The sequence below is a fragment of the Hyla sarda genome, chromosome 3 (assembly GCF_029499605.1).
Source record: "Hyla sarda isolate aHylSar1 chromosome 3, aHylSar1.hap1, whole genome shotgun sequence".
Classification (NCBI taxonomy): domain Eukaryota; kingdom Metazoa; phylum Chordata; class Amphibia; order Anura; family Hylidae; genus Hyla; species Hyla sarda.
In genome coordinates, this window is record NC_079191.1 from 50,673,595 (window position 1) to 50,700,263 (window position 26,669).

The following is a 26,669-nucleotide window of genomic DNA, read 5'->3' on the forward strand; positions in this document are numbered from 1 at the left end:
AGTACCAAAATCTGCGGCCCACCATTGAATAGCGCGCTATTCACACCACGAGGATGCCGGCTTACAGCTGATTGCTGCTCCTTAAAGCCGTCGGGCGAACAGTGTCCAGCATCACTTCACCCACCCTCAGAGGATAACATTTCATCATTTGGGACTAGCGTACCTTCCTAAACGCCTTTTCGGAGGAACCCCTACACCCATGCCAGGTTGGTGGTTGCCCTCGTTCTAGTCCGTGCGGGCGCTGATTCATCACAGCCTCCAGGAGTCTGCCGCTCCGGAGACGGTCAGCTGCCGTGGCACACGGTGAAGACTGCAAATAAGGTACCGCTCTGAATGTCCATATATTGTATTCATTTACACTCCTACTAACCGGCTCTCTGTGAAGTGAAGTGGAAGTTTTAAAGGAGATGTCCGGTGCTCACTTTTCTTATTTTATCCGTTCCGGGCTGAAAAATAAAAGAAAACAAATTTTCCCTTGCCTGCCTAGGCTCCCCCGGAGCTCCGGTACAGGTGTTCGGTCCCCGGGCTGTATTCTTCTTACTTCCTGGTAGCCCGGCACGTCACACGGAGCTTCAGCCTATCACCGGCCGCAGCGATGTCCCGCCTCTGCCAGTGATAGGCTGAAGCTCCATGTGACGTGCCGGGCTAACAGGAAGTAAGAAGAATACAGCCCGGGGACCGAACACCTGTACCGGAGCTCCGGGGGAGCCTAGGCAGGCAAGGGAAAATTTGTTTTCTTTTATTTTTCAGCCCGGAACGGATAAAATAAGAAAAGTGAGCACGGGACATCTCCTTTAACTGTATCTCTCTTCTGATCTGCAATATTTAACAGACACTTTGTATCTACTTTGCTACAATACAGTACATTGGCTTTATATGATGAACAATTCTAACCACTGTGGCTGCTAAACCAGATTACAATCATTATATTGACTTTGGCTGCTATCTGATACAAAATATTTTATGAACATCTATATACCTATTTTTATAAGAAGGTTGGCAATCTACAATTTTTTTATTTATTTTTAATAAGCATATTTTTCCTAATACCTTCGCAAGGGTCCTGCCCAGGTGTTTTAATACCACTTTATTCAATAAATGCACATTATTGTATTTTGCAGGTATTTTTTATTACTACTATAATCAAAATAGGATTATTTTAGCTATTATTAGTTTCATCTCCATTTATCTCATACCTTCATTTGTCACCTAACATCTGTCAATATTTCCATATCTTTAATCTTCATCTTTTTGCCTTTTTCTTTCTGCTTTTTGTTTCTTTCCATTTTTTCTGTTTTTCACTATCCTTGAGGACTGGACATATCATTTCTTTAATATATATATTTTTCTATGAATTTTTGGTCTTGGGGTAATTAGACCATACCAGTTAACCTCAGGCTAGTTTTGATTGAGCTGCACTGCCCATGATTTTATTTCAAGGATTTAAAAGTACTCAATACTTTTGGGGGGGCACATTGGCACTGTACATTATGGGGGCACAGTACATTAGGGGGCACAGTACATTAGGGGGCACAGTGGCATAGTACATATAGGGCACAGTACATTAGGGGGCACAGTGGCATAGTACATATAGGGCACAGTACATTAGGGGGCACAGTGGCACAGTACATAAGGGGGCACAGTGCATTGGGGGCACAGTACATAAGGTGGCACAGTGGGACAGTACATTAGGGAGCACAGTGGCACAGTACATAAGGGGGCACAGTGCATTGGAGGGCACAGTACATAAGGTGGCACAGTGGGACAGTACATTAGGGAGCACAGTGGCATAGTACATAAGGGGGCACAGTGGCATAGTACATAAAGGGGCACAGTGGGACAGTACATTAGGGAGCACAGTGGCATAGTTCATAAGGTGGGACAGTACATAAGGTGGCACAGTGGCATAGTACATAAGGGGGCACAGTGCATTGGAGGGCACAGTACATAAGGTGGCACAGTACATTAGGGAGCACAGTGGCATAGTACATAAGGGGGCACAGTGGCATAGTACATAAAGGGGCACAGTGGGACAGTACATTAGGGAGCACAGTGGCATAGTTCATAAGGTGGGACAGTACATAAGGTGGCACAGTGGCATAGTACATAAGGGGGCACAGTGGCATAGCACATAAGGGGGCACAGTGGCATAGCACATAAGGGGGCACAGTGGCATAGTACATAAGGGGGCACAGTGGCATAGTACATAAGGGGGCACAGTGCATTGGAGGTCACAGTGGTATAGTACATAAGGGGGGACAGTACATTAGGGGGCACAGGGAAAAGTATCATTTATTGTTTGAGGGAGGGGCACAGAGACATTGCCTAATGTTTTAAGGGACATTGGCATAATTTTTTGGTTCAGGGCACAGACTTTGGCAATATTAATTATATTTAGGAGGCACAGCATGTGGCATGTGACAGTATTATACCCAGGGGCACAGTGTGTGACAGTATTAAATTCAGGGGAGAAGTGTGCAGCAGTATTACACTCAGATGAACAGTGTTCAGCAGTATTATATTAAGGATGTACAGTGTGTGGCAGCATTATATTCAGGATGTACAGTGTGTGGCAGTATTATATTCAGGGGGTACAGTGTGTGGCAGCATTATATTCAGGATGTACAGTGTGTGGCAGTATTGTATTCAGGGGGTACAGTGTGTAGCAGTATTATATTCAGAGGTACAGTGTGTGGCAGGATTATATTCAGGATGTACAGTGTGTGGCAGGATTATATTCAGGATGTACAGTGTGTGGCAGTATTATATTCAGGGGCACGGTGTGTAGCAGTATTATATCCAGGGGCACAGAGTGTGGCAATATTATATTTAGGAGAATAGTGTGTGGCAGTATTATATTCATGGAGTGCAATGTGTGGCAGTATTATATTCAGGGGGCACAGTGTGCAGCCGTATTATAGCTATGGCATGGTGTGTGGCATATTTATATTCAGGGGAATAGTGTGCGGCAGTATAATATTTAGGGGGCTCAGTGTGTGGCAGAATAATAGTTAGGGGCATGGTGTGTAGCAGTATAATAATCAGGGTGCACAGTGTGTGGCAGTATTATAATCAGGGTGCACAGTGTGTGGCAGTATTATATTCAGGGGGCTCAGTGTGTGGCTGTATTATGTCCAGAGGCATTGTGTGTGGCAGTATTATATTCAGGGGGCTCAGTGTGTGGCAGTATTATATTCAGGGGGCTCAGTGTGTGGCAGTATTATATTCCGGGGGCTCAGTGTGTAGCAGTATTATGTCCAGAGGCATTGTGTGTGGCAGTATTAAAATCAGGGGAATAGTGTGTGACAGTATAATTTTTAGGGGGCACAGTGTGTGGCAGTACATTATTCATGTGCAGTTTCTTGGCATGCCTGACCTGACATATGATGAACATAAGTAAATCAGTCCAATTTCCTCGCTCTCACAATGTATTATTTTATCAGGAGAGGCAACAGATCACCGTCACATTACAATGCACATTCTTGTGCTCGGCGGCGGCGGCGCCCGGGTTCACCTCGGAGGTTACACATGTCTGGAGCGGCCTGTACATTAATAACAGGCTCTGGTTCAGTAACATGGGGAGATCAGATAACAGATAGCAGTAAACCGGGGAGATCTGAATATGACTGGTGTGTAATATAATACACAGGGTATTAGAGTGGAATGAATAGAATCTATATCGAAACACATGTATGCAGAACAAAGCCGGGCCATAGGAAATGGACCAAACCCCGCAATCACAGGACACAAGGATATAACTTACACCGGCTACCATCCGATCCGTCAACTGGTGCCAGATTTGTAAATTATTTCTATAAAAAAAAATCTTAATCCTTCCAGTACTTATCAACTGCTCTTATGATCCACAGGAAGTTCTTTTCTTTTTGAATTTCCTTTCCAGTCTGACGACAGTGCTCTCTGCTGACACCTCTGTCCATTTCAGGAACTGTCCAGAGCAGGATAGGTTTTCTATGGGGATTTGATCCTACTCTTGACAGTTCCTAAAATGGACAGAGATGTCAGCAGAGCACACTGCGGTCAGACAGAAAGGAAATTCAAAAATAAAAGAACTTCCTGTAGATCATACAGCAGCTGATAAGTACTGAAAGGATTAAACAATTTTAATAGAAGTAATTTACAAATCTGTTTAACTTTCTGGCACCAGTTGATTTAAAAAATAAATAAATAAATGTTTTCCAGTGGAGTACCCCTTTAAGACAAAGGACCTCATGTAAAAAACGGGGGTGGCCATGTTGCCCACTGTGCCCCATAAAAGGCCATGTTTTAGTTTTCTAGTCATGGTTGGTTGTTAGGGGCAATAAAGTTTGTTTTTCCACGGCAAGGTCATACGGTACATTGTAGGAACTTGTGGTAGAACTTGCAATTTAGGTCTAAACCAGTGGTCTCCAAACTGAGGCCTTTCAGATGGTGCAAAACTACAATTCCCAGCATGCCCGGACAGCCAACGGCTGTCCGGACATGCTGGGAATTGTAGTTTTGCAACATCTGCAGGGCCACAGTTTGGACACCACTGGTCTAAACCTCTGCATATACTGGGTCCAGGAGCCTGAGTGATTGACAGTCTTTCCTGCATAAAGAGATAGCTGTCAATCATTGATAAGGTCCACCCACTTGACTCCTTAAAAGGTGCCAGAACGTAAAACATATCTGTAAATGACTATATACAGAATACAGCAGCTGATAAGTACTGGAAGGGTTAAGATTTTTAAATAGAAGTAATTTACAAATCTGTTTTACTTTCTAGCACCAGTTGATTTTAAAGGAGTACACGCCTGGAAAACATTGTTTTTAAATCAACTGGTGCCAGAAAGTTAAACAAATTTGTAAATTACTTCTATTTAAAAATCTTAATCCTTCCAGTGCTACTTATCAGCTGCTGTATGCTCCACAGGAAGTTCTTTTCTTTTTGAAGTTCCTTTCTGTCTGACCACAGTGCTCTCTGCCGACACCTCTGTCCGTTTTAGGAACTGTACGGAGCAGGATAGGTTTGCTATGGGGATTTGCTCATACTCTGAACAGTTCCTAAAATGGAGAAAAGTGTCAGCAGAGAGCACTGTGGTCAGACAGAAAGGAAATTCAAAAGGAAAATAACTTTATCTGGAACATACAGCAGCTGATAAGTACTGGAAGGGTTAAGATCTTTAAATAGAAGTAATTTACAAATCTTTTTAACTTTCTGGCACCAGTATCCCTTTAACCCAGAACAAGCAGAGGTTGAGACCAATCAATAACTAGTTCTACTGAATATTTGCTTACAAAAACTACAGCAGTCTGCTCAGCTGCTGTTGGACTTAAAGGGGTACTCCCGTGGAAAACTTTTATTTATTTATTTATTTTTTTTTAATCAACTGGTGCCAGAAAGTTAAACAGATTTGTAAAGTACTTCTATTAAAAAATCTTAATCCTTCCAGTACTTATTAGCTGTGGAATACTATAGAGGAAATGGTTTTCTTTTTGGAAAACAGAGCTCTCTGCTGACATCATGACCACAGTGCTCTCTGCTAACATCTCTGTCCATTTTAAGAACTGTCCAGAGTAGGAGAATATCCCCATAGCAAACATATGCTGCTCTGGACAGTTCCTAAAATGGACAGATATGTCAGAAGAGAGCACTGTGGTCATGATTGCAGCAGAGAGCTCTGTGTTCCAAAAAGAAAACCATTTCCTCTGTAGTATACAGACCCTAAAGAGTACTGGAAAGATTAAGATTTTATTAATAGAAGTAATTTACAAATCTGCTTAACTTTCTGGCACCAGTTGATTTGAAAAAAAAATAAAAGTTTTCCACAGGAGTACCCCTTTAACCCCTTAAGGACTCAGACAATTTTATTTTTACGTTTTCGTTTTTTCCTCCTCCCCTTCAAAAAATCATAACTCTTTTATATTTTCAGCCACAGACTAGTATGAGGGCTTGTTTTTTGTGTGCCCAGTTGTCCTGCATAATGACATCAATCACTTTACCATAAAATGTATGGCGCAACCAAAAAAATACTATTTGTGTGGGGAAATTAAAAAGAAAACCGCAATTTTGCTAATTTTGGAAGGTTTTGTTTTCACGCCGTACAATTTATGGTAAAAATGACGTGTTTTTTATTCTCTGGGTCAATACGATTAAAATGATACCCATGATTATACACTTTTCTATTACTGTTGTGCTTAAAAAAAAAAAAAAACGCTAACTTTTTAACCAAATTAGTACGTTTAAAATCCCCCTATTTTGAAGGCCTATAACTTTTTCATTTTTCCGTATAAGCGGTGGTATGAGGGCTCATTTTTTTGCGCCGTGATCTGTACTTTTTATTAATACCATAGTTGCTTATACAAAACTTTTATTACATTTTTTATTAATTTTTTTTGGAATAAAATGTTACAAAAAAGCAGCAATTTTGGACTTTTTTTTTTTATGTTCACGTTGTTCACCGTACGGGATCATTTACATTTTATTTTAATAGTTTGGATATTTACGCACGCGGTGATACCAAATATGTATATAAAATATTTTTTTTTACACTTTTTGGGGGTAAAATAGGGAAAATGGGACAATTTACGTTTTTATTGGGGGAGGGGGGTTTTCACATTTTTTTTACTTTCTTTTTTTTACTTTTTCTACTTTTATTTTTACACTTTAATAGTCCCCATAGGGGACTATTTATAGCAATCATTCGATTACTAATCCTGTTCACTGCTATGTATAGGACATAGCACTGATCAGGGTTATCGGTGATCTTCTGCTCTGGTTTGCGGGAAGGCAGATCAGAGCAGAAGACTCCCGGAAGGCAGCGGAGCCAGGTGAGGGGACCTCCGTCTGCTGTGCAGGATGATCGGATCGCCGCGGCAGCGCTGCGGGCGATTCGATCATCCTGTTAAGTGACCGCGTTGCTGCAGATGCCATGATCGGTATTGATCACGGCATCTGAGGGGTTAATGGCGGACATCCGCGGGATCGCGGGTGTCCGCCATTACCGGCGGGTCCCTGGCTGCGATCCACAGCCGGGACCTGCCGCGCATGATGCCGGCATCGCTCCGATGCCCGCGGTTATGCTCAGGACGTAAATGTACGTCCTGTTGCGTTAAGTACCACGTCACCAGGACGTACATTTACGTCCTGCGTCGTTAAGGGGTTAACGCCCATAGATCAGATTGCAGTTTCAACATGACCGGTTCCCTTTAAAGGGGTTGTCCGACAATGGAACCTATTTATAACTGTCATGTAAATGAACTAAGATTGTAAAGAAACGTATTTTACCAATGTTCTGTGGTCTTTCGTGCAGAACTTTTTGTTCTGTTGTCTTCAGCCCAATGTGCAGTCTAGTGTATATCCTGTAACAGACTTCCTGTTCCTGTGTACATTACATTCTAGCTGGGATTTTAGCCAACTCTATCTCCATCCCACTATGTGGAAGGGGTTATAATAGTCAAAAAGATGTAGTGGAAGGGAGCCAAGAGTTGGCTGAATTCCCAACTATAGTGTCCTGTAGACGTTGGGCTGAAGGCAACAGAACAAGAAGTTTGCATCAAAGACAGAAAACATGACAGAAAGATAGTAAAAGAACTTTGCTTACCAATATATGTTTATCGATTAGACAATTGAAAAATGGTTTCATTGTTGGACAACCCTTTTAACCCCTTCATGACCCAGCAATTTTTTATTTATTTTTTGCTCTCTTTTTTGCTTCTCACATTCTAAGGGAGCGTTCACACTGAGTAATTCAAGAGGAATTTACTCGAGTAATTCAAATTCTCCGCTCCAAATTAATGCACATCCCCTCTGCCCATTGACTTTAATGTTTTTTCTGCTGTCCTGTTCACACTGAGGAAATTCTGATAGCAGAATTCCGACGCTGAATTCCTTTCCACTTGAAGAAAGAGCATGATCATTCTTTAAGCCGAATCCACAAGCAGAATCCAATAGAAGTCAATGGTAAAAAAAAATTCTGCCAGACATCGTTTTCAAGCGAAATTCGAGCGGAATTCAGAAAAGTATATTAAATAGCCTCCTCCTTCATTACCGCATGGAAATTTCACTCGAATTCCGCTTGATGGATAAAATGACAGAAGGCAACAATTTCCTGACCTAAATTATTCCTCGTGAATTCCTCAGTGTGAACGCACCCTTCGACTCGTACTTTTTTTTTACTACTGACAAAGTTGTATTAGCGCTTCTTATTTGAGGGACAAGTTGTACATTTTATTGTCGTACTTTATTTTATCATATAATGTATTGCAGAGCCAGAAAAAAATATATATGTAAGGCAAAATTGAAAAAATATGGAATTGCGCAATTATGTGGGGCAATAATTTTTTCAAGGTTCACAATACAGTGAATCTGACATGCCATCTTAATTCTATGGATCATCATCATACCAAATTTGGATAATTTTTTGCTTCGTTTTAAGGTAAAAAGAAAAATTGAAAAAAAAGTTTTATACCATGTTTTGATCCCTATAACTTTTTATTTTTCCACCTGTGGAGCTATGTTAGGGTTTATTTTTTGCGCCATGAGCTGTAGTTTAACGGTATCACGTTTGCGTATATATGACTTTTTGATCACTTTTTATTGCGAGACGTGATGTGACCAAAAATCAGTAATTTTGGCATTTGGAATTTTTTTTGCATTTACGCCTTTTACCGTGCAGCATCAGAAACATCATAATTTTATGGTTTAAAAAATCACGCACACGGCGATACCAAATATGTTTTTTTTTTTTTCTTTTTAAATGTTTTATAGAACTGCAGATGGGTCCTCTAGACCCCAGGGATTACCGGCATTTAATGTTTAAATGACGTGATTGCTATTGATCATGGCATCTAACCATTTCAATGAGGGACATTGGAGCCAACCCCAATGTCTGTCATTGGTTATCACGTGAACCCGACCCGCAGGCATGGGTCATGTTCCCCTCATCCAACCCATGATGGTACATCATAGGTCGGGAACGGTTCAAGAGATCACAGGTACAGGATCGGCTGTATACTTTTTCTTGCAGCTAATTGAAATCAATGGATAGCTAAATCAGAAGCAAAATATGCAGCAGATCTTGTACTAGTGAACTTACCCTAAAGGAGTTTTACTGTATTTTGCTGTTGTCAGAGTACCTGCTTTTAGAAGAAGTATGGTTTCGAAAACAATACGGGGTGCATGCTGCCTTTCTAAAAGTATTGTGGGAGATTAGCTCAGTAGAACCAGTCAAACGTTAGCAGTTAGAGACATGTAAATAATAATTAAACAGGGCTTCCCGTCTTATTTTTTCAGTAACAAAATAAAGCGCTAACTGTACAGATCCCATCTTTGTCTATACAGGTGGCTTACTACCAGCCACCCAACACCACAAAAATGTGTTACTCACACAGCTTACAATGCCACCTTTTGAGGCTGAAAACCTCAAGATTTAAAGGGGTACTCCTCCCCTAGACAAGTCCCTTCCTTCTCGATGCAAGTCTTTCAGAGGGGGTGTGGCACCTGCAACATAGGGTTGCATTGAGGGGGTGGGGCATGACATTATGAGGGGGGGTGACATCACGATACTCTAGCCCCTGTATCATGAGTCATCAGACATGACGTGATCTTCGCTCCATGCAGCTAGTGACAAGTGGGTGCTACAGGAGAGATTGTGGGAGTCCCCAGTGGTGGGACCCCCCGTGATCAGACATCTTATCCCCTATCTTTTGGGATAAGATGTCTAGGGGTGGAGTAAACTCTTATCAGTGATGTAGGTTCCTTACAGCCTCACTTGCAGACTGACTCTGCCCTAGTCATAATACCAAGTGATGACCAGCCTTTAGCACCTATGTGGATGTGGGCTAGTCTGAAAAGCTGGAGTGGCCTATGAAGTGATGAAAGACCCCACTACCAAACCTGCCATTTATCCTATTAAAATCAAGGCCCAATAACAGGATTACCAAAAGTCTCTAGAAAGCAAAGTTTTGCCAGGGATTTAACTATTCTGGGATTTCCCATATCTCAACCACCTTTCCCTGGATGACATAGGTGCTTCATGAAATAGGTATCTTGATGAAATATATAAATATTAGGTTTTTCACTTACCAACCAGCATCTCAAACAGGAAGACTCCGACCGACCACCAGTCACACTCCCGTCCGTAGTAGCCATCTCCTCCTTGAGACTTCAGCACCTCAGGTGATATGTAATCTGGAGTTCCAACAGCAGTGTCACAACGCACCATACCTGTCTAGGACATCAGGGAAACCGTATGAGTGCGGCACACACAATTGGTTATTATTCTGCAAAATTATTGTTATAATGCAACATAAATAAAAGCTCCATTACGGTACCATATACAGAAATGTTCCTCACCTTTGTCTTTTGTACTTAATTTTACTTCTTTCCCATATAGACAGTGCAACAGGATGAGTGTGCTTTACTGCAGCTGCAATGGATGGGACTTAAAGGGGTTATCCAGAAATTGAAAAATAAAGCTAATTTATTTAAAAAAAAAACAGCTCCACGCCTGTCTCCAGGTTGGGAACTAAGCTGTAGAACCAAATCCAACCTGGTGACAGACGGGGTGAGGTTTTTCATAGAAGGTAGCTCTGTTTTTACATTCCTTGATAACCCCTTTAAAAGCACTCTGTGCTTTTTTTTCCCCACTTCATGCGCACTCATCATCACTAGTTATACAGTGTCATTTACATATATATCAAACTATTTGTAAGATTTTACAGTTTTTTTTTCTCAAAATATAAATAACAGAGAAGAAGAAAAAAAAAAAAAGAATTTCAATGACAATTCCCAGGAATCACCATCAACACATGAAATATCAATGAAACATGTCAATAATAAAAATAAGATTATAGGACGAGTAACTAGTCTCAGAGCAATATCAACTTAATTATCAAAAAACATAAAAAGGTGATGGTCATCGGATAAAGTATTAACCTATTGAGATTCCCATCTCAGTGTCAGTTGTTTTATTCCAGTGCAGCTGCATCTATGCATTAAATTACTGTAACTAGGTCACGTGAATACCAGTACAACTCGAAAAAAAAGCTACCGTGCTTAATACGTCAAAAGCAAATCAGTCCTGAGTCAGCTGATTCCTGTGAACTACAGGATGACAATCACCTACCAGACACCCTCCTAGTAGCTAAAAGACCCCTTCCCTCCCCATCCGGATCTGTATAATGCTGCTATCTCTATGGGATCAGAATATATAGTAGATATTCACCTTTCCTTAGACACTGAGGGACATATTCAAAAACTACTGTAATTTCTTTTACACCGATATTAATTACACTTTTTTTTCTCCTAACATTTTTAAAGGTCTCCTGTGCTGCCTTAAAAATATGAAAATATTTGAGAGTTCATTTTGTGCCACTTTTGTCTTTTTCATGCCAGAATAGTTTTTAGTTTGAGGTCAAAATATTTTTTTGCCACAATATTGAACTTTTTTTTTGCGCCAAAATTTGGTGCCAAATTGAAAATCACATAAAATTCTAGAGGAGGCATCTGACATAATATTTTATGATTACTAGTGCCCAGACAAGCAATAACTGTATGAATAAAACATGTCCAGGGGTTAAATGCGAGTGCAGGTGCAGTCACTATGGAGAAAAAAAAAAAACACATTTCTTTAATTACCGTATTTATCGGGGTATACCACGCACCGGCCTATAACACGCACCCTCTATCCATGGTAAAATGAGGGTGTGTGTGTGCGCGTGTATACCCCGATACACCCCCAGGAAAGGAAGGGGGAAAGAGGCCGTCGCTGCCCGCTTCTCTCCCCCTGCCTTTCCTGGGGTCTAGAGCGCTGCTGCCGGCCCTTCTCTCCCCCTGGCTATCGGCGCCGCTGCCCGTTCTGTCCCCCTGACTATCGGTACCGGCGCCCCACTGCCGGCGCCGATAGCCAGGGGGAGAGAAGCGGCGCCGACAGCCAGGGGGAAAGAAGGGGCAGCGGCACCCATTGCCGGCGCCGATGCCCCGTTGCCTCCCCCCATCCCCGGTGGCATAATTACCTGGGTCGGGTCCGCGCTGCTGCAGGCCTCCGGTGTGCGTCCCCTGCGTCGTTGCTATGCACGTGCAGCGCATAGCAACGACGAAGGGGACGCACGCCGGAGGCCTGCAGCAGCGCGGACCCGACTCAGGTAATTATGCCACCGGGGATGGGGGGAGGCAACGGGGCAGCGGCGCCGGCAATGGGTGCCGCTGCCCCTTCTCTCCCCCTGGCTATCGGCGCCGGTACCGATAGTCAGGGGGACAGAACGGGCAGCGGTGCCGATAGCCAGGGGGTGAGAAGGGCCGGCAGCAGGGCTCTAGACCCCAGGAAAGGCAGGGGGAGAGAAGCGGGCAGCGACGGCCTCTCTCCCCCTGCCTTTCCTGGGGCGGTATCGGCGTATAACACGCACATAGACTTTAGGCTAAAATTTTTAGCCTAAAAAGTGCGTGTTATACGCCGATAAATACGGTACTTTTTCCAATAAAATGTATAAATGTTTTTAAATAATAGATTAAATAACACCGTCACCGCACATATTAAACCATATGCAACCAGACATTAAAACCGTAGAGCGGTCTATCCAGTTGTACACAGTTGTATATCGGTTCGGTCCTGTTTTGAGACATTTTTTACGAAAAACCTGATACGGGAACCGTATTGCAAAAACGAGATGTGAATGCAGCCTTATCTAGGTCTCCATCAGTACAGCAGTCACTAAATCTGCCACTCTCAGATGAATCTGTCCCAACCCACACAGCAAAGCTGACAAGTTAGCTGCAAAGAACAGGAAGCATCACCCTAAGTGTCTAATGCTCTAATGACCAGTGTGAAAACATTTATTTTTTTTTATTTTTTTTAAAGATCGTTATATAAGAGGGTTTATATTAAAACCAGATTTTTTTTTTGATGGTATTATTCCTACTATTGTTTTGGAACACCATGAGGATTTCCATTATGTGTAAGTCAACGAGTGAGCGGTGACAGGAAGGCCTGCACTGTGACCGGAAATTTTGTCAGCACTGACTCATTTTCCATTTTCGTCTGCATTTGGTAAATCCCATTAAAAAATCTCCTGCTCTTATGTCACACAGACCGCCTTATCTGACCCTTTAAGGATCTAATGTAAGAATGTTCCTACAGACGATAACACTGTTAACAGAAACGGAAATGGAATGGCTTCTTTTAACAAAAAAAAGAATTTAAAAATTACAACATCGAAAAAATTCTCTTCTTGCATACTGTCCATACAATACATCATTTAAGGAGATCATTCACCCAAATGTATCTTTATTAAAGGGGTACTCCACTGGAAAACATTTGTTTTAATCAACCGGTGCCAGAAAGTTAAACACATTTGTAAATCACTTCTATTTAAAAATCTGTGTCAGACAGAAAAGAAATTCAAAAAGAAAACAACTTCCTCTGTAGTATACAGCACCTGATAAGTACTGGACGGATTAAGATTTTTTTAATAGTAGTAATTTACAACTCTGTTTAACTTTCTGGCACTAGTTGATTAAAAAAAAAAAAAAAAAAAAAAAATGTTTTCCAGTGGAGTACCCCTTTAAAATATCATAACATTTGGAATAAGATTAAAAAGGGTAATCCAAAGGATAGGGGATAAGATGTCTGATTGCGGAGGTCCCTCCACTGGTGACCCCCGCTATCTCCCTGCTGCACTCAGCGTTCGTTTAGATCATCGGCCGGAGGCTCGTGATGTCACAACCATGCCCCCTCGTGACATCCCGACCACACCCCTCAATGCAAGTCTATGGGAGGGGGCGTGACTGTTGTCACACCCCCTCCCATAGACTTGCATTGGGGGGGGGGGCGTGATCGTGATGTCATGAAGGGCGTGGCCATGATGTCACAAGCCTCCCATCCCGCATCGCCAGTCATCCGGCATGGAGCTAAGTCGAGATGACTGGGGTGCCACGGCCGAGATGACTGGGGTGCCACGGCCGAGATGACTGGGGTGCCACGGCCGAGATGACTGGGGTGCCACGGCCGAGATGACTGGGGTGCCACGGCCGAGATGACTGGGGTGCCACGGCCGAGATGACTGGGGTGCCACGGCCGAGATGACTGGGGTGCCACGGCCGAGATGACTGGGGTGCCACGGCCAAGATGACTGGGGTGCCACAGCCGAGGCCTATCCTTTGGATAGGGGATAAGATGTCTAGGGGCGGAGTACCCCTTTAAGGGAATGTGTTTCTTTGGTACTTTCAGACTCTACTGCCCTTTTTTCTGTACCGTGCTTATTTTTTTTAAATCAAATAATCTTTTTTATTTTCAGGTTTCACATAAACAAAGAAAAACACAGTAAAAAAGACCAAAGCACACTAAGTAATAACCGCAGCACAATTGTCACTCTTATAGGGGGAGATGTATCAAAACCTGTTCAGAGGAAAAGTTGCCAAGTTGCCCATAGCAACCAATCAGATCATTTCTTTCATTTCTGAAAAGGTCTCTGAAAAATGAAAGAAGCGATCTGATTGGTTGCTATGGGCAACTCTGCAACTTTTCCTCTGGACAGGTTTTGATAAATCTCCCCCATAGTCTTTAGTTGACATAAGAAAGACTTGTTGCTAGGGGCACATTATAGGCAGTGTACTCCTTAGCAACCAGTCACATGATTGAAAACTAGATTGGCGCTGTTCTGATAGGAGAAGCAGCCAGCATTCGCCATGTTATGAAATATATCTATACTGTAATAAGACTACATATAATTTAAAAAAAAATTCTACTATACCAAATTTGCTACGCCATATAAATTGAGCGTGCTGAACACATCGCTTCTCTCATTTACACAATTCTGTAGTAGAACATTCCCGGGGCATGACCACAAAACATTCCCAGGGCATGACCATATATGCAGCGAGCTACAATCTGCGCAACCACAAATATCCGGACATAGTGTTCTGTAACACTTTAGCCGTTTATGCTTGTAATAAAAAAAAAAAGCAGAACTGTCTGTCACAAATGTGACTGCATCTTGACAGCTCTGCTATAAATAACAATAAAGTGTACCTTTTATATAGGAAAAAAAAAAAACACCAAAACATCACCAACAATTCTTACAATGCTCTATAAATAAAAATATAATTAAACAAAACATCATTTTTTAATAGCACATTCCCTTTAAAAGGATCGAAACAGAAGTAGATCCCTCGAATAGGATAAAAAAAAAAAAACGCTATAATAAGCAAATGCACATGTAAAATAAATAAAGAAATAGAAACTTAAAGGGGTACTCCCATGGAAAACTTTTTTTTTTAAATCAACCGCTGCCAGAAAGTTAAACAGATTTGTAAATCAAAATGTAACAATAGAAGAATGTAGCATTCACTCACCGCAGTACTGGCATCAACGTTCCCGGCTAGAGGGGATCGCGGGTCGGCGTCTTGTGGACTTCCGGATGTAGCCTCTGAGCGCTCCTGAAGTCCACAAGACGCCGACCCGCGATCCCCTCTAGCCGGGATAATTGATGCCAGTACTGCGGCGAGTGAATGCTACATTCTTCTATTGTTACATTTTGATACTTTACCTAGTTGCATGCACCCCGCAGGTATCACGGAGTAACTGGACCCTGACAACTTCTGCAGACTCCTCGTACCGGTACCACTCATATACAGAGTTGCTTTCATTCTGCTCCTTTTTTCCTTTGCGTGATACATTTAGATTTGTAAATCCCTTTCTATTAAAAAATCTTAATCCTTCCAGTACTTTTTAGGGGCTGTGTACTAAAGAGAAATCCAAAAAAGAAATGCATTTCCTCTGATGTCATGACCACAGTGCTCTCTGCTGACCTCTGCAGGAGAAAGGGATCAGGGCTAGGTAAGTATCAGTTTTTATTTTTTGTGTCTCAGTCATGCCCCGGAACAATATTAATAGGGGAGAAGTGACAATTGGGGGGTGACATGGGGGTGTGGACATGAAATGGAGAGATGTGACATGGGGGTGTGGACATGAAATGGGGGGATAAAAATGAAATGGGGGAATGTAAAATGGGGGGAATGTGAGATGGGGGTGTAGACATGAAATGGGGGGATAAAAATGAAATGGGGGGAATGTGAAATGGGGGGAATGTGAGATGGGGGTGTGGACATGAAATGGGGGAGATCGGACATGAATCTGGGGGATTACACCATTTGTTTATTATATTGCAATCGCATATCGAATGTTCTTCTATAATCACAACCGGTCATTTTCCCCAAATCGTGCCGCCCTACACGTGTTTCGATCTTCATCACATGAGGAACTAAAGCAGGTACTGTGTTATTTGTTGTTCTTAGATTTGTTTTATATCACAGTAAAAACTGGGGATGTAAAGCAGAGCTCCCTTTAGTCCTCTAAAACCCTACGTTCTATTTTAGCCAATGGCAGGAACAACAGCTCAATCCGCAACCAAAGCCAAACACCACAAGTGTGGCGCTGAAAGCTGTCCGTCATCCCGACCCGGCGCTGCCAGCAGCTTCACTTCCCCACACACCTAGAGAAATGTTACTCATCACAATCCCATTTACACAGCCAGCCAGGAGCTCGTGTGGGGAATATTGACATTGGAACGCACTCTCCCAGCTAAATAAATGCCTTTGTTTCTCAAGACAACTGATATCCGCCGCTTATCTTGTACAGCTAACCACAACGCTCTCTGACTTCAGGGCACTGCCAGACCAGGATCCAATAAAAGCCAGTGCCAGCCTGTAGTAATAACATGCGGTGGGACGGCTCGTCGCTCCTGTAAAAGCCTTTAGCACCTTGTTAAATGGCACTTAACTCCATTTATATGTTTGGGTTTCTCATGCAACAATTATTTCCTTTTCCCAATACAATATTCTCAGTCGTGAAACACAGGCCTACCGCTGGCCTAAAGGGGTTAATAAAGTTTATCGTGGGCAAATATTTACTTTTAAAATATGGAGTTATATAACCCAGAGGTACAAGCAATAGCTGAACCATCATCTTCGCGCAGCAACTCCTTGAAGGGATTGTCAACCAGTTAACCAGTTTCCATATTCTCCCTTATTTGAATGCCCCCCATAATGAGCCTGAGTCGATTACAGGTAGCAGTTCTGGTGGACACAGTCTATTTATACTACATGAAATCTATCTTAACCCTTTAAGGTCTCTCCAGAGATGTTAATTTGGGTGCAAGTCCAGGCTCTGGCCCGGGCCACTGAAGGACATTTACAGCGCTGTCCATTAGCCACTGTGTGGTCTTGGCTGTGTGCTTGGGGTCCCTGTCTGGTTAGAAGATTCGGGGTCATCTAGAAGTCCACAGCCCTCTGGATCAAGTTTTCATAAAGAATATTTCTGGAATTTGCTCCATTTAGCTTTCCCTCAGACCAGACCAGTCTCAGAGCATGAAGCAACCCCACCATGCTTCACAGTAGGGATGGTACTGAGAAGGTAAGGAGAAGTGCCTGGATACCTTCAGACATGACAGATCAAAAGACCAATCTTGATTTCATCACACCGGAAAATCTTGTTTTTCTTCTGTTTCTTCTTTTGGTGTTTTATTTTTGTAAACTCCAGGTGGTCTTTTATGCACCTTCAACTGTGGAAAAGAATAATTCCGGTCATTCGGACATGTATCCCAGATTGGTGGAGGCTGCCATCATAGTTGACCTTCTGGAAGTTTCTCCCATCTGTACACTTCGAGGCACAGCCAGAGTCTTTGGTCACTTACCAAGGCCCTTCTCCTCAGATTAGTTTGGTGGGATGGTTAACTCTAGGATAAGTCTTGGTTGTGTTAAACTTGTGTCCTCTTCTCCGGATCTGTACCGTCTTACAATCCTATATCTGGGCTTTACAGGTAGTTCTTTCCTTCTCATGACTTGTTTTTTTTCTCTGATATGCATATGATATGCATGATTGTAAGCTGTCAAACCTTATATAGTCAGGGCTGTGTATTTCCAAACCCTGTCCAATCAGCTAAATTTAACACAGGTGACTCCAAATCAGGGTGTAGATACATCTCAGAGGTGATCCAGAGAAATGGGAGGAGCCAGAGCTAAATTACAAGAGTAACAGCAAAGGGTATCAATACTTATTTCCATGAAAAATGTTAGTTTTTCCACCAAAATTTCTTAAATTCTGCTTTCACTTTTTCATTATGAGCTATTGAGTGTAGAATGATGTGAGAGAACATATTTTTTTATTTTAGAACAAGACTATAACATAAATAGTAAAAAAGTGAAAGGGTCGTAGTTGTAGTTTTGCAAAAGGTGGGATCAACGCAGATCCGTCATGACGTGTTCTCTTGGCTCCCCTTCCCCTCCTGCTCACCTTGCTGCCTGATTGCCTCGACCTCTGAAGGTATGGAGATACAATGTGCCGGAATGGGTGAATTGGCACCTGGCGGGGGAGGCAGTGCAGCGATGTGGATGACCCCTTGGAGATACTGGCCGTTCGCTTCGGCGAGAGTGTGTGGGATTCTGCTTTTTAGGATGAATGCTACAGAGGAACAGGGAGGGTGTCAGAGCCCCCGGGACAATGGTATACTGCCGAAACTCCTACACTTTTTGCGCCGCTTACCCCCCTCTGGGCTGCCTGCAACTTGGTTTAGTTCGGTCTCATATATGGAAATCGGGGCCATGTGCCAGTCAGGTGACCGCGCCGGCGCACGGCGGCGTTAGATGCAAGGAAAGCCTCTTCAGACCAGGACGGATCAGTTGAAGTTGCCGTGAGTGGAGACTATGGGGGAGATTTATCAAAACCTGTGCAGAGGAAAACTTGCCCAGTTGTCCATAGCAACCAATCAGATCGCTTCTTTCATTTTTCACAGGCCTTCATAAAAATGAAAGTCGTAAGCTGATTGGTTGCTATCGGCAACTGGGCAAGTTTTCCTCTGCACAGGTTTTGATAAATCTCCCCCTATGTTTCTTGGAACTTTGCTTGTCTGTAACATGAATATATTGCTTAATGAAATATGGGGCGCTGAAGTTCAGGGGTCCTTTTCCCTTCTCGGTGCTCCCTTCCCGGGTGGGGGGGGGGGGGGGGATAAGCGGCAAGGGAGGTGGGAAGGGAGCACTGGGGAGGGGTTGGGGGGGATTCCCCTTGATGTGGGGGTCCTCCATGAACTTGTGATCCATTAACATGTGAAGTGTCTATGGATGGACCCATTATGATGTGATATGCTGTAACTTGGCTATTAATATGCAGGGCCAAGTAGCAGCACCCGTGGCAGGTACAACTTTAGGACTGTAGACTGCAGTCTGAGGAACACTAATGCCACTTGTTTGCTTACTCACTTAGAAGCCACTCAGGAGACAAGAGGTCTAGCTGTGTAAAGTGAATTGCATTATACCCCAGGAAAGACAGAATATTATGGAGTAACACAGGGGGATATGAGAACATGAGAATATACAAGGATGTGATTTTTTATTTATTTCTACAGGCAAATGCGGTGGTGACAGTGACCTATTGAAAAAGGTTGCCAAAGGCGATTTAAAGCAGTATACCAGTTATGGTCCCTCCAGTCTTTCTGAATCACGGGTGTGGTAAGAAAACTTTAAGGTACAGGTGCCTGCATGCACTCATAGTTCTGGGTAAAAAATCCTGGAAAGTATGCATCTCTGAATAAGATACTTACTTTTCCAGGACATCTCAAGACACGGACTTATTAGCAGGACCTAAGTAAAACATAATGTGTGTAAAAATGTAGAGGGGGTGCATGCAGATCCTGGATCTTGTCCACAGCACCACAAAATGTGCAAAAAGTGCAAGTTTGTTCCATAAAAGGTGTCATAACAGCAGCAACGTTTCAGTCAGCTCAATCCTGACCTTTCTCAAGCAGCTGCTGTTATGACACCCTTTATGGAATAAACTTGCACTTTTTGCACATTTTGTGGTGCTGTGGACAAGTTCTTATATTTATATATATATATATATATATATATATATATATATATATATATATGTGTGTGTGTGTGTGTGTGTGTGTGTGTGTGTGTGTGTGTGTGTTGTATCGCTGCGTGCGGAAATGTCCGAATTATAAAAAAATATATAGTTAATAGCGTATTTTTGGTCACTTTTTATATCATGAAAAAGGAATAAAAAGCGATCAAAATGTCCGATCAATACAAAAATGGTACCGCTATACTTCAGATCACGGCGCAAAAAATGAGCCCTCATACCACCCCGTACGTGGGAAAAAAAAAAAAAAAGTTATAGGGGTCAGAAGATGACAATTTTCCTGTATGTAGTTATGATTTTTCCAGAAGTACGACAAACTCAAACCTATATAAGTAGGGGATCATTTTAATCATATGGATCTACAGAATAAACATAAGGTGTCATTTTTACTGAAAAATGTACTATGTAGAAACGGAAGCAAAATGGCATTTTTTCTTCAATATTGGAGCACAATGATTTTTTTTTTTCCGTTTCGTCGTAGATTTTTGGGTAAAATGACTGATGTCATTACAAAGTAGAATTGGTGGCACAAAACATAAGCCATCATATGGATTTTTAGGTGCAAAATTGAAAGGGTTATAATTTTTTAAAGGTAAGGAGGAAAAAACTAAAGTGCAAAAACGGAAAAACGCTTAGTCCTTAAGGGGTTAAAGCTGTTAAAAAACGTACGTTTGAGGCTAAAATTGCTTTTTCATTATTATTCCCGGCAAAAGTAATTTATAGGGATAAGGTTGTGTTTTCTTAGTTTTCTTAAAGATTATGCAACAGTGGCTTGAGCATGAAGGCTTATAATTAATGTAATGTAATGAATAAAGTTGAGAGCGGTACAGGGGGGGGGGGGGGGTTAGAGTTCTTGCATGACAAAGTTAGAGGTCGGTATGCAAATGCAGACCATGCAGAATGGGAGGGTAGGAAGGGCCCATTGGGAGGGTTGTTGTGGCTTTTTTTTTTTCTTTTTTCCCCCTAGGTTGATATGTCAGTTAAAATTTGTACGTGGAACGTGAATGGAATGGGGGAGGCGAGTAAAAGAATGGCGGTCTTTGACTGTATGCAGAAATACTTACCAGCTATAGTGTGTATTTTGGAGACACATACAACAGAGGAGAACAAATGCAGAATGGTAAGAAAATGGTCTCATTTGGAATTCCATTCTACCTTTTCAAGCTATTCTGTGGGGTGTCGATACTTATTCAGAAAAATATACCAGTAACCATTAATGGTCTATTCACACCTACAGTATTCTGTGCAGATTTGATGCGCAGGATTTTCTGCTGCAGTTTTCAATGTAAACTGACTGACAGAACGCAGCTTGAAATCCTGCCCATCAAATCTGCTCGGAATACTGTATGTGTGAATAAGACCCTTAACGTGTACCCGTCAGATCCAACAAACACACATTTTTTAATATATCACTCAGTACCTTATTCTGACCATGTACATCTAATTTTTATGTGTCTAGCACCTTTATTATTTTTTTTATTACACTTTTAATTTAGCTCACTAGTCTGAATTCCTCTCATAGGGAGGGGGCGTGGCCTCACTGTGCATGTCTCCGCCCCCTCCCTCAGTATGCTGTCTGCTCACTTCTCCCCTAGCATTAGCAAAACTACAACTCCAAGCTTGTCCTCACTGACAGTAGCGGGACACACTTCCTTGATTGACGCTCACAGCTGTCAATCAAGGAAGTGTGTCCGTGACATAGGTGATGACGCATGGACACAGAAGGATTAGTATGTGTCCAAGCAGGCAGGGGGGGGGGGGGGGGGGCAGTTTGACTGGATTTTTTAGTATGAAATACTGAAAATTCTCTAATGAAAGCAATTGCAAAACCTATTGGTTATATATACTTTACAACATATCAAAAGTTTTTGTATCTGACAGTGCCCATTTAAGGGCAAAAAATAGATAAAAGGTGACAATATGCGTTTTTACACGTGATTATTTATACACTTTATTTTAGCAGGATTCAACTTGCGGCCCTTTAAAGATTTACTAGTCTTCTTAAGAGGTCGAGAAGATTTACCTTTATATATGTGTGGTGACTAACTGTATAATGAATCCTGAAGGTAAAGATAGGGCTACTGATTATGGGTGCTCGAAGGGGTAATTCCTCCCTTTCTAAATTAGTGAGAGATGGGTTGGAATGACCCCCGGAGACTTAGTAATCCAGGGAAAATATGTTTTCTTGTTTTTCAAATACACACAATACAGCCTCACAAATAGATTTGCTATTATGAAATGATTGTGGTTTAAAATTTGTCAGCTCGATTAAATACGGGTCAAAATCGGTCTCCGACCATACTGCCCTGACTTTTGTTCTCAATGTAGGGAAAGAAACTAGGAGTCAGCAGAGGATATTCAGGTTAAATCCTTATTGGTTAAATTTGTTAAACAATAAGGATGAAATAAAGAAATTATCGGAATTTGGGGAAATTAATAGGGAAAGAGCCTCATATACAATAGTATGGGATACATTAAAAGCAGTATTCAGAGGTATACTGTTTAGTTCAATCCAAGGTTTGAAAAAATAATTTAATAAAAATGAAAAAACTGATTCGCGAGGATGTGGTTAAGTGTGAAAGAATTTTTTCTGAGCAACAGAACTCAGATAATTATAACAATCTAAAAAAAATGCACAAAAGAAACTAGCCGAGTAGTCGGTTAATAAATCTCAACAGAAAATATTTCTTTTTGGTCAAAAAACAATTTGTGGAGGGCGGGCCTCCTGGGAAGCTGCCGGCAAATCTGATCAAAGCCCAACGGGAAAAGTGTGAGATCGTAGAAATTAAAACAAAAGATAAAGAAGTGGTTACTGACTTAGAACAAATTCAGGAAATGTTAGTTCAATATTTTTCGTCTCTATATAGGAGAGAATTCCAGAAGAAAATGAGATTGAGGAATATCTACAAACCTGTGGCCTCCCAAGAGATTAGTCAAAATGTACGGTCTCTCCTAGATAAGGAAATGACAGTGGAGGACTTATGCCAGGCAGTCAGGGATAGTAGAGCTTCGTCAGGGATAGCAGAGCTTCGTCAGGGATAGCAGAGCTTCGTCAGGGATAGCAGAGCTTCGTCAGGGATAGCAGAGCTTCGTCAGGGATAGCAGAGCTTCGTCAGGGATAGCAGAGCTTCGTCAGGGATAGCAGAGCTTCGTCAGGGATAGCAGAGCTTCGTCAGGGATAGCAGAGCTTCGTCAGGGATAGCAGAGCTTCGTCAGGGATAGCAGAGCTTCGTCAGGGATAGCAGAGCTTCGTCAGGGATAGCAGAGCTTCGTCAGGGATAGCAGAGCTTCATCAGGGATAGTAAAGCTTCGTCAGGGATAGTAGAGCTTCGTTAGCACCGGGTTCAGACGGGTTCCCTTTTCAAATATATCAAGAGTTTGGGGATGTTTTGCTACCAATTTTTGTAGTGTGCTAAAGTAAGCTCAGATTTCCAGGGAGCTCCCCCAGACTATACTGGAGGCTACAATAATTTTGAATCTTAAAAAGGGTAAAGGACCGTTAGAACTTGAGTCCTACAGGCCAATATCCCTAATGAACACCGACGCGAAAATCCTGGCCAAAGTGAAGGGGAGGAGGTTGGCCCAGGCAGTACAAGACCTGGTGTTCAAGTAAATCTCAAACCACTTTTAAATAAGTAAAAAAAAAAAAAATAAATAAAGGTATGGATCAAACTGTCACTTACAATTGCGGATAGAATCGCCTTGCTCAAAATTAAAGTCTTGCCGCAAATTCTATATATTATCTCTGCTTCCCCGGTCTGGTGGCCTGATATTTGGTTCCGGGGTATAGATGTAATATTAGGAAGACTCATTTGGTCAGATCCTGAAGAATACAGGAGTAGGCAATCTAAACTCCGAGCTCAATGGTTTGAAAATATTGAAAATACCTGGGCATTGCGGGCCAAGTAGGGGTTGAGAAGGTACAATAAGGAGGTTGAATTGGGTGTTGTTGTTTTCTATTTTCTCTCGATGGGCATATGGGTGGGGGGTGGGTGTCATATTTATTTATATAAACACTTGTTGTTATTATTGTTGTTATTAGTGATATATGGATTATATTTGTATGTAAATTTAAAATTAAAAAATAAAAATTTATAAAAAAAAGAAAAAAAAGTGAAAGGGTCGTAGTCGTAGTTTTGAAAAGCTGGAAGGCACACTTATATAAATCCATATTTCCTTAAAAGGAGACAACCACAGCATAGCAATACCACTACGGTCAAATAAGACAACCAAAAGGGTGCAAAACAGGAAATAAACAATTACAATCACCAAAAAGATGTTTTCCAATGTTATCTCCATCATTCGCGCACGCCGCTACTTTTACTATGACAGCAGGCAGTTGTTCAGCGCCAACTAGCGTTGGCGAGAGATCTGTCAAAGGAAACATCCACAACAGAATAAACTCCATAAATAACACCGCATCTACTGACCTGTGTAATACAGTCACATTACCACTAGCTGGCGCCAACCGCAATGCAATTCAGGCCAGACGCTGCAGCTGTGATTTCCAGCAAACAATCCTCAAACTATTCTATTAATCAGCCTCATTCAGTATATATATCTCCTGCTCCTATATGGCAACAACTGAGCGAGCCGGGGAGCTGGCTGGCACATTCTGTACTTTGTTCTTAAAAAGTGCAGAGCCCTCAGGAGCGGAAGCAGTGACTGTGACGGCTTGGGGAAGAATTTAATGCAGGTCTCTGGAATGCTCATAGACTGAGAACTTCATTGTGACACCAGCAAAAAACAAAACAAAACTTTCAGCATGTACAGATTACAAAACCACCGAGCAATTAGCATCGATCACACAAGTGCGCCAAAAGTCCATGGCCGGCAGCGGCGAAGCGGTTCTGTATACTTATTATGAGGAGACCAAAACAAATATAAACTACCTAATAAATGCACAAACATACAATAGTAGGCTTAAAAAGGGGCACTCCACTGGAAAACCATTTTTTTTTTTTTTTTTTTTTTTTAAATCAACTGGTGCCAGAAAGTTAAACAGATCTGGAAATTACTTCTATTTAAAAATCTCAATCCTTCCAGTACTTATCAGCAGCTATATGCTCCACAGGAAGTTCTTTTCTTTTCGAACTTCGTTAATTAAGTTTGACCACAGTGCTCTCTGCTAACACTTCTGTCTATTTTAGGAACTGTCCAGAGCAGGAGAGGTTAGCTATGGGGATTTTCTCCTACTTTGGGCAGTTCCTAAAATGGACAAAGGTGTCAGCAGAGAGCACTGTGGCCAGACAGAAAGGAAATTCAAAAAGAAAAGAACTTCCTGTGGAGCATACAGCAACTGATAAGTACTGGAAGGATTACGTTTTTTAAATAGAAGTCATTTACAGATCTATGTACCTTTCTGGCACCAGGTGATTTAAAGAAAATGTTTTCCAGTGGAGTACCCCTTTACTTTCAATAGTTTTTTATTGAGAAGATTTTCAAGAAATTATTACAGACAGCCGTGCTGTAAGAAGCGCCGATAACCTAGAACAACAACAAATCACAACAAACAGTAACATAGCGTTCTTGCATAAATATCTGGCATCTTACGGCCTAGTAAATGCTTTAATACTTTCTATTTAGTATTGTCATTTTTTCCCCCCTTGATATTCAACCAACACGTCTTTATTCGTTTGGAAGGAAAATGCCTGTATGTCAGATATCTTTGCTGTTGTCAATGGAAGGTTGACACGGGGATTTCCAGTGACTAGTAATAACTATTTTAGCAATAACGCATACTACACAAAAAAGGTCTCTATGGGGAGGAGGAATTAGATCTAATTCTAAGAAGAGTAATATCATATGTGGTTGTCAGGGTATAGACCCCTCGAATATATTTTGTAATAAAGTTTTACACTGTATCCAAAAGGGCATTAGTAATGGACAATTCCATAAAATGTGGTATAGGGTACCTCTGTGTCCACAACCCCTCCAACATCTATCAGACGCTCCCGGATATGCCATAGCTATTTTGTTTGGCGTAAAATACCATCGTAATATCGTTTTGAAGACACTCTCCCCGTGTGATGAGCATTGAAAGGCCTTATGAATGTGTCTGAACGCATCTTCCCATGTTTGCAGCTCAAATGATTAACCAAGATCTCTCTCCCACAATCTAAGGGGATCACTTTTGATACAGATATCTGAGCCCGTCAGTGGTTGGTAAACCTGTTTTAACCCTTTCATGTTTGTAGAGAGAAACCTGAATATGCTAGTATCTGATCCCTGATGAGGTGAGCGTAATGAGTTAAGAAAATGGCGGATCTGTAGATACTTAAAGAAATCCATACTAGGTATATGGAACTTCGTTCTAATCTCTGCGTAAGTCATCAGATGTTGATCCCCACAGAGGTCTCCCACACTCAATATACCATTTTTAAGCCAAACTTTCAGATCTAAATCAGGAATTAATATTTGTATTAGTGAAAGAGGTAATGATAATTTGTCTGCAAGTACCGGTTTTTTAGTGTTGTTTAAGTAGTGTGGAGTACCCTTTTAATCAATGTGAATGTGCCGCACATAGGGACCCCAGACGACACCTGGGGAAATCTCTATGCAACTACCAAAGTCTCCTAAAAATGACAAACAAAACCAAAAAGTTGGGCGGGCAGGTGGAGAAAGGGATTTATTATTGGTTTTACCATGTTTTTTTGGTGGGGTTATTTGTTGCATGATTTGTTGCAGTTAAGAGACTTTTCATTGCAACTTTTGCTTTAGATGCTTTTTATAAATTTGTGTAGCTATGCCATAGTCTGGTTAAATGGGCGA

The 26,669-nt window shown here is 41.8% G+C and overlaps 1 protein-coding gene across 7 annotated transcripts in view; it reads right to left on the reverse strand.

Annotated features, from left to right (window-relative positions):
- The window catches only part of ROCK2 (Rho associated coiled-coil containing protein kinase 2), a 211,146-nt gene that overhangs the window by 79,026 nt on the left and 105,451 nt on the right, over positions 1-26,669 (reverse strand). For 6 of the 7 annotated variants that reach the window (XM_056564195.1, XM_056564199.1, XM_056564197.1 and 3 more), the window contains one exon: positions 10,067-10,211. In XM_056564195.1, the coding sequence (XP_056420170.1) occupies positions 10,067-10,211 (145 nt within the window). Of the gene's footprint in view, positions 1-10,066; positions 10,212-18,518; positions 18,666-26,669 lie in introns of those variants that run through there. The other variant, XM_056564200.1, reaches the window with a different exon arrangement.